This window comes from Cyprinodon tularosa, unplaced genomic scaffold, assembly GCF_016077235.1.
Source record: "Cyprinodon tularosa strain WSP-4 unplaced genomic scaffold, ASM1607723v1 ctg25, whole genome shotgun sequence".
Lineage (NCBI taxonomy): Eukaryota > Metazoa > Chordata > Actinopteri > Cyprinodontiformes > Cyprinodontidae > Cyprinodon > Cyprinodon tularosa.
In genome coordinates, this window is record NW_024038928.1 from 1,033,102 (window position 1) to 1,042,562 (window position 9,461).

Consider the following 9,461-nt stretch of genomic DNA (forward strand, 5'->3'; position numbering starts at 1 on the left):
ACCCTTTAAAACCATTTGTATTATATTCGATACATGAGTTTTTAAGATCTTTGCATCATCATCAGTGTGATCTTGCTTATCTTAAAAACCCTGACTTGAACAGAAAACGTATATAATATTCTACAGAAATGCCGAATGTATCAGAATTGATGCAAATAAAAGATTTAATTGAACTTATACAAAATATATATATTCTTTTTCTTTCATTTTTCAGAGTTCAATGACAACTCTAAATAAAAAACATTGAATTTCTCTGTCAATTATTTCATGGTCCAGGCTTTAAAGGGTTAACAAATCCGATCAAAACGCTGTGACTGTTCCAACAGTTTTGAGTGATGACTGTCACATGTTCAAAGCGTTAAACATTTCTGTCTTTGTTTGAACGAATCAAAAGGTTCTGATAGGTCGGGGAAATGGGTGGGACTGTCTAGCACTGTGCTAAGCCGCTTCAGATCTTTATTTGCTGACTGGATGATTCAGTTAGTTAATGGAGGAAAAACCAGGTTGTTCAGAGAAAGTTCATATAAAAAAAAAATAGAAATTATAAAAAAGATTTGATTCAAAAATATTCATTCTAAACGGGAAATTGTAGTTCTTATTCATATTACAACACCTTTAATTTTTCTTTGGGATAATTAAAGTATTAGAGGCACCCAAATAAAGTCATTACCTTACGGGATTAAAGTCGTAACATTAGAAGAGTTAAGTAGTAATAGAACTAGAATATTTGGAGATTAAAGTAGCAGCCCACTTTGATTAGTCGTCTTACAATCACAACTTTAATATCACAAGTTAATTCTTTGAATATTATGATTTTATTCTTTAAACGTCCCAGCATGGCCCTAAAACTCTCGTCTATAAATGATGCTTCAGACGTCGGAGAAGAAAAATTTTTTTTTTGGAGATGCTCTGAACCTTCAGGGGTAGAAACCAGAAAAATTTTCATACATGAACTAGACTGAAGCATTTTTATTTATTTTTTACAGTAGAACCTTTGTCATGTTTAAGTGCCTTAAGAACAGGAATCAGTAACATCATGTGAGCGTCTCTGGTTCTGTTCCCTGTTGGTACCAAGAACGCTTCATTAAACCAAAGGTGGCTGCAGCTTCCCTGAATGGGTCCAGGTCCAGTCAGGTGGTTCTGGTGGAGGTAGACACCTATAGGGTCCGATGATAGTCTCTGCTCTGGGACCCGATGCTTCTGCTGGGCTCTCAGGAGAAGAACAGCTCCTCACAGAGCCGCAGCGTCTCGTCTGGACTGGACACTTCATGGCCGACGGTCCGTGGGTCGCTGTAGATCTCGTAGTCGTTTCCTCCCTGGAAGAGGAGGAGGAGGACATGAAGCCGAATGCTGAGGAAAAGTTCCTGCAGACTCAGGTTTACTTTAAAAATTCTGCTCAAATTAGAGGGAAATGCCTTCATTAAAGAAGTCACAACAAGAAATGGAGGAACCGACTGATAGGAAATTTATTTCCTCCTCATCCTTTAACCTCCAAGCTTCTTTAGCGGCTCATCAGAAGTTTCAGTTTCTTCCCCACTGCCATTAGACTGCTGAATATAGAATGGGTTATTGTATTGTGTGCATATATATATATATATATATATATATATTTAAAAAGAATTTTAGAACTGTAAATTTAAAACTAAATTTACAGTCATTTTTACTATTTTTCAAGGCTGCACTTTTCATCTTTTAAAAGATTAAATTTTCCATCGAGCTGTTTCTAAACGAAATTTCTTTTTGTTTTACACTTGGGTAAAAAAAAAAAGAAAAATAAAATCTGTCTAAAATCTATCAGAAACCTGAAAGGGATTCATCAGGAGAAAAACTGAACCGAACAGTAAGGAGGAAGGAACATTTATCTTTTTCTATGGATAAAAAAAAAAAAAAAAATGCTGTTGCTATGGCCGCAAATTCAACCTCATTACCCCTGATACCCCTAAATAAAGCACCAAACTAGTGCTGTCAGAAACCTGACAGCACTGAAGGGACATATTGGCCTAGTCAAAGTTCAAACATAAATCAGGTCTAGAATCTGGCTGGACTTAAAGCTGATGTGTGAGATTATCTCCGTCTGGTCTGATGGGGAAACAGTGTAGATGTTCAGATGATAGATACTGAATTTTTTATTCCACCTCAGGATTCGACCATATATAGGTCTGCAGATAAAAATCTATAAATTAATGGTTAGTTGTGTGAACTAAGGAGAAAGGCAGAAATGATCCATGAGGTGTGAGTACTATTGGGAGCTGCACTGCAAAAACGATCTAAAATTAAGTAAAAATTTCTTAAATCAAGTGTATTTAGCTTTAATTTGAGCAGGTAAATAAGATAGTTTGCCAATTGAATGAGTATTTTACACTTAAAATAAGTTAATTAGATAATAATGCAATAGATTTTTCTTAATTCAAATGTAAATCATCTTGTTCCATTGGCAAAGTGTTTCATTTACCTCCTCAACTTAGGATAAAATGCACTTATTTTAAGAAAAAATGACTTTTTTAGATTTACATTTTTTGCAGTGAGATACATCTGATAAAATGACTCCTGAAGTTTCCTCCAGTTTCTAAGGGAAGCTGTTCTCCTCCAAGGCGTTCCTCAGGACAGACTGAATAAGAGCTTTTGACTTTGACCCGTTTAGCAAACTCACAGGTTTGGTTTTGTCTCCAAAGAAGTGGATGGTTGAGTAGTTGTCCTTCTCTACGATGCCCAGACAGTACCTCTTGTCCCAGCCGTCAGGGAAGACGTCGAAGCTGATCTGCCCTCCTGCAGGGAAACAAAGACGATGAGTAACGTTGCAGTTTGACTGGAGCCGTCCCGCTGAGAGGACCGTTAAAAGGTCCACGGCAGGCAGGCGGTTCTCACAACAATGGTTATTTAAACAAGCAGCTTTCAGGAGGCTCACCGATGGAAAACGACAGACCCTTTCCTTTGAATTCCTCCTTCAACACTGAAACAAACTTTTCTCTGATCTTTTCTTTCTGCAAAAAAAAAACAAGAAAAAATCTCAAAGTCCTGCTGGAGCTCCATCCTTCAGACATCCCTTTCTTTTCAGAGCATGTTTGCAGATAAAGCGGGAGTTTAACTAAAGCAGCTCAGAACATGGGAAACATGAGGTTGACTTTAGAGAGAAGCAACCTACAGGGTGAGAGAAGTCCATAAAAATGGATGAACTTGAATAAACTCAGGATTTGCATTTGATCCTTGTTAACTCCAACATACGTCAGATATTTCATCTATTAGAATAAAAGTTGTTATTCCACGGTTTTGCAGCAAAACAACAGAAAGAGGAAAAAAACGGAAATTTACAACTAAGTTTCGACAGGTAAATTACTGATTTTTTAAAAGTAAATTTATTATTCTTCCAAATTTGTGGCTTTTGTAAATTTGCGATCCATAATCGCAGTTTTGCAAAGTTTTAACATTTAAACTTGTATTTTCAGATGAAACAAACACAAAAGAAAATCTTATTTATTTAAGTTTTTCTTACATCTTTATATCCATTTTTATTGGCCTTTATCTCTCTCCGTAGAAACTGCTTCCTAAGCAGCTTTAGCTCCTCACCTGATCCAGCTCGTAGAACTCTTTGCGCTCCTCCTGTGTGCAGCTGCGTCCGATGGGAGAAACGTTCAGCATCCCGTTACGGAACTCAATGAAGGTTCCTCTGAGGAGAAAAGGCATCATGCTGCAGCTCAGCCTTCATCGAGCAAACAGAGACTCGTCCTCAGGTCGGATCAGTGATTTTAATCCAAGGTCTGCTGAATGATAAACCAGAAGAAACGACTCGAAACAGAAGAGGTGGCGATGGATTTCAGCTTTTAATGGGGCCTGGTTCAGCATTAAGCAGGAGGATCAGTCAGTTTCAAACTTCTCCTGCATTTGATGACCCATAATCAGCACATTCCAGCAGAGTCATTGATTGTGGAAGGTATCCTTATGCCAATGCACTTCAAAAACCGTCTCGAAATAAGTAAAAATTTATTAAATTAAGTGTATTTACCCATAATTTCAGCAGGTAAATGAGACGATTTTCAAATGGAAGGAGTACTTTTACTCTTAGAATACGATAATTAGAAAATATATGTATTTGTTACTGTTTTCAGGGCTGCACTTAAAAAAATTAAATTGTCTAGAGCTGTTTTAAACGAGATTTCTTTTACTCATGTATACAAAATGACAAATCTGTCTAAGTCTAAATATGCTCTTGAAATGTAAACTGTCTTGTTCCATTTGTAAACTGTCTCACTTACCTCCTCAATTCAAGGGAAAATGCACTTATTTTAAGAAAAAGTGACTTATTTAGATTTCAATTTTTTTGCAGTGTACTTTAGAGCTTTTTCAGCAAGCCAAGGAGATTTCCAGGTTTTGGTTTGTCTTTTATTTCCTGGAGTCGTGACTCCGTACCTTTTTTTGGGCAGTTTGATCTTGGCCATGTAGTCCAAACAGAAGTTGATGAAATCTTGCAGCAGCTCTTCTCCCATGTGGGCCTGAATGGACTGAGGAGAGCGAGCAGAGAAAAGAAAGTTCACTTTGCAGGAACCAGAGTCGTATCCAGGACCAATGGTGCTGATCGCCACCTGATGATTAAATGCACGCTACCTGGACGGAGTGCAGCTGCCCGTTCCTGTAAGCCACAAGGCCGTTCTCAGCGAACACGTAGTCGGATTTCTGGATGACTGAGACAAAGACAGGAAGGAGAAACGTCAAACAGAGACATTAAAGCTGGCCATGTGAACCAGTCCGCCGCCTCACCGTCGTCTCCAAGCTGCTCCTTGATCTTCACCAGGTCCGACCCGCCAACCACTCCGACTCGAACCCGAGTCCTCAGCTTCTCCAGGAACTCTCTCATTTCTGGAGTCACGCTCTGAACACAAACAGACCCCCCCTCCAAAAATAAATGGACCTCCACAGGACAGAAACCATCAATATGGAGAGAAATTTGATCCAGTATTATAGACAGCAAAGAACACGTTACAAAAAAGGAGATTTGAAGAAAATGAGTTTCCAAAATGGGGCTTTCAAAATGTCTCAAATAAAAATATTTGATTGAATTTTTTTTTTTATAGAGTTTGTTGTTTACCAGATTTTCTCCTCCCTTTTGTTGTAATATTTTGTTAGATTTGTCTTTTTCAATTTAAATCTATACTTCCGGTTGTTCTATGCACGGACCGATAGAAGCAAGTCTGCTCTGGATAGACCTAGCAACAGCATTCCTATTGGTCCTCAATTTATAAAACTCAGTCTGCCCCTATAGAAAAAAAAATTGAAAGAATAAAATTGTATGCATTTTTTATCTTAATATGTGAAAATATAATATTTGAAAATAAAAACCTGAAATAAAAGGCGCTAAAAAAAAAAATAAACATTTTGAAGTTTTGCATAAACATAAATTTACAGAAGAGGATTAGGGCCACTGAAAAAATTCTCAGAATTCTGACTGAGTTCTGACAATAAAAAAAGTCAGAATTCTGAGAAGAAAGTCAGAATTCTGACTTTTTTTCCCATACTAGACTGAAATAAAATTTAAAAATCAGTTAACTTTTTTTTTTTTTTCCACTGGCCCTAATCCTCTTCCGTATAAATTACTTTAAGAACCCTTAGAAGTTTTTAAAAGTTCCCCATCTGAAGCACATTTTCTTCAAAAGTATTTCATTTTCTTTTTATTCTAATAATACTGGAACAAATTTATCTCCACATATCAGCCTATTTGCGCTTGTTCTCTGAGAAGGTTGCAAGTATCCGGTTGGATCCCCACAGCCTGCACTCTGGGTCCCTGAGCAAGACCCCCAAACCCCACACTGGTGGCCCTCTGCTCCACAAGGGGATGGGTTAAATGCAGAGGTACATTTCTCCAATGTGAGATCACTAAACTTCAATTATTAAACCATAAAACCTGCTTTAGATGTGTGGTGTTTCTGGGAAACACCACTGCTTAACCATCAGAGGGCAGAAGAAGAATTACAACATCTTCTTGTTTGGAGTGAAATTAATCTTAGTGAAAATATACAGTCTCACACCTGAAGGTTAAGAGCTGGGGGCCCTGAGGAGGTTTATTATGTGTTTAAATGAATTTTGGAGGAAGGATGTTTGGGCTGATACAGTCTATAAGAGCAGATTTATCAATTCAAGGTAATGATTTAGTCATAAAGAAGTGAAAATGTATTTGGGTTGTAAACACCTGGAATCATTTTCAAAAGGAGGTTTCTAAAGCCCATCAAATAGAGTAAAGACTATTTAATTCAATAATAATGTAGCTGTCAGGTGATGGTGACCCTGGACTGATGATTACAAATAAACGTTAATAATTAACAAATAAAAAATATCTTGATTTTTGTTTCTCTGTTCTATTCAACGCTGGGTCAGAGGCTGTTCTTTAATAATGGACCAGTTTAGATCAGTAGTCTACATTCCAGTTAAACTGGTTGATACTGGTCCAGCTATTAGCAGGATGCTAGCTAAAATAAACCGAAATAAGGCTAATATTTGAAACATTCGGGTCAAAAGGAGGATAATTACACAGATTTAAAGCTTTGCACTGGTTTAGAAATAATCGCTAAACTTCAGAGACGTATCTAAGGGTCCAAATTAGCTGTTTAACGAAAATCTTCAAAGTTGCTGGAAGAAACTACAAAAGTGCGTTCGGGTTTTATGTTCCGTAATATACTTCCGGATAAATGTAGACGCTAGCAACACAATTGTCTGTTTAAATAATTAATAGTATATTAAAAAGGGATATTTCTTTACGAATATGTATTTAATGAATTTTATTTGTATCTCAAACAACTGGTTGATTTTAACGTTTTAAGTTTTAATGCGGAACCAAACCCGTTTTGTGTTTCGGTAGAGCTCATTAAAAAGCGGACTGGCTACAGTAAATTACATAGAGCCGGAAGTTGTTCTGACAGCTGTCATGCGTTTCTGTTATCGTGTTTGATTTTTTTAATTTTTTTGATTACCTGTCTCGCGGCCGTCAGTGTGCCGTCAACATCAAAGAGGCAGAGCGTGCTCGTGTCCACGCTGTTGTCGCTCATTCTGTCCCACAGGGCGATCTCTGGTGGGCGCGTGTCCGTTGAGTGATACTGTGATCCCACCTGCTCGGTTCGATAAGAATCAGCTCAGGTCTACATCCCAAGACCCAAACTTCAGGTTGACTCGGTGACAAACGGGAGGAGAATGAGGAAAACACCTCCTCCTGTATCCGAGTGTTTAGCCAATGAAACTGCTCCCCGCGTCCAAAGTGACGTCACATGATGATGACACAAGGGCGTATATATAGGATCTTCAGGTGTCACTCAATAGTAGATATGTCTATAATACAAAAGAAACTAGATAAATCGGTAGATATTAATTTAGTACAGTTACATTTAGACAATTATTATCAATATATTCACATTTATACAGAGGCATCAAAAATAACAAGGAAAGTAGGTATAGCTTTTGTATTAACAAATTCAATATAAAAATAGCAAAACGAATTTCAGAAGGATTATCAGTATACACAGGGGAAATGTTGGCAATATTATTAGCTTTACAATAAAGACATAAAACCAATAAAAACTGTAATTTGTTCAGATTCAAGCTCTGCATTATTAAGTTTAAATATAATCAGTCAGATAGTAGGATGGACATTCTATTAGAAATATTTCATACATTATGTAGAATAAAAAATATGGGTTTTATAGTTGTATCTGTGTGGGTTCCAGCAAATATTGGAGTAGAAGGAAACCAGAGGACAGATCAAATGGCAAAGAGGGCAATTCAAAATCCTATTAGTTAGAAAAGTTGATGGAAAAATGGCAAACAAAGGCGGGATGAAAAAAAAGCAGGAAGATGGTTTTATAAAATTCAGAAGATAGTAAGAAAAGAAGAAATGGAAGATGAAATAGAAAGGAGGAGAGAGAGATTACAAGGTTAAGATTTGGGCAGACAGGACTTAATTATACACTTTTGTAAATTCAAAGGCATACTACTGGCAAATGTGATTACTGTGGAAAATATGAAACAATAGAACATTTTATACTGGAATGTCATAAATATGAAAGCGAGAGAAGATATATGAGGAGAGAGTTTGAATGTATTAAGGAAAAGATTAATTTATTACATATTTTGAGGCAGAATTGGGGGAGTAAACATATAAATAATTATTCAATTCTTAAAGAAAACTAAATTATTTCATAGAATTTGATTATAGAGAGGGTGAATGTGTTTATTATATAGACGGGTGGAATACAAAGTTATGTATAAATGTGTGAGTGTATGTATGCGTTTGTTTATATATATATATATATATTCAGTTCAAATGACAAAAACTGGGTTGACAAAAACAGCAGCACATATTGGGGATCAGATTCATGTCAAAATAATCTGCACAAACTTAAAAAAAAAACAGTATTGTTTGCTCTCTAGTTCTACTGGTTCCAAATTGGTCTTTTTCAAAGTAGAGCTTAAATCTGCTTAAAAAAAGCCCAGAATAGACCCAGTTTGTCCAACAGCATCATACACATTTAAAAAATAGTTCTACTGCTGAAGATTTAATTTTCTTAAATAAAACTCAAAAATTCTCCAAAGGAGCTTTAGGAGCAGGAGCTCACTGGAGCCCTTAGTAAGGATGCCACCTAGTGGTGGTTTTATGTTCTTTAGTTTCATGTTTCCTGGTATTTTACTCCAGTTATGACGAGAAGCTTTCCATGAAAAAGAGATCTGACCCAGTGTTCTCCATCTAGAAGGAACAGGAAGGTTTCCTCTCTTAGTAGCTCTGGTCCTGGAAGCACTTTATAAATGATGATGGCTATAAAGGGGGGAGTTGTGAGACTGTGCAATATTGAAAAAAACCAGAGAGCTGAAAACAAGATCACTTTAATTAAATTATGTCTTTGTTAAAATGTTAAGTAATGAAAACATGACTTATGTCCAGTGATAAACAAAGTCAAGAGCCCCTTCCTGGGGCCCATTCAGTCTCTGGACAGGTAGACTAGGAGTTAAGTCTGCAAACTGCACTAAGTGGGACCTGTTCCCGCTGCCCTCTGTCACCAGTCTGGTTCTTAATCTTCATGGAAAGGATTAAATGGTGCAGCCAATGGTCTGGTTTAGTTACCAGCGGATTTCTTCTCTGCTTTTTACAGATGATGTGGTTCTGCTGACTCTCTAATGCCAAGACCTGCTGCATGCAATGGGGCGGTTTTCAGCCAATGTGAAGCGGCTGGGATGACAATCAGCCCCTCCAAGTCTGAGGCAATGGTCCTCCACCGGAAAAAGGTGGCATGTCTCCTTCAGGTTGGAGAGTTCTTTTCTCAGATGGAGGAGTTCAAGTATCTTGGGGTCTTGTTCATGAGTGAGGGGAGAATGGAGCAGGAGATCGATGGGTGGATCGGTGTTGTTGCTGCTATAATGCAGTTGCCGTACCGGTCTGTTGTGGTGAAGAGAGAGCTGAGCGAAAAGGGAAAGCTCTCGTTCACCGGTCG

The 9,461-nt window shown here is 37.4% G+C and overlaps 1 protein-coding gene across 1 annotated transcript; it reads right to left on the minus strand.

Moving 5' to 3' along the window:
• Window positions 1-951: 951 nt before the first annotated feature.
• On the minus strand, window positions 952-7,239 carry pmm2 (phosphomannomutase 2). The gene is made up of 8 exons (XM_038288203.1): window positions 6,957-7,239; window positions 4,753-4,864; window positions 4,600-4,676; window positions 4,405-4,496; window positions 3,565-3,664; window positions 2,906-2,981; window positions 2,651-2,766; window positions 952-1,316 (listed from the first exon to the last, which is right to left on the minus strand). Exons 1-8 carry the CDS (start codon window positions 7,029-7,031, stop codon window positions 1,212-1,214), a joined length of 753 nt encoding a protein of 250 aa, XP_038144131.1. The 5' UTR covers window positions 7,032-7,239; the 3' UTR covers window positions 952-1,211.
• Window positions 7,240-9,461: the final 2,222 nt, after the last annotated feature.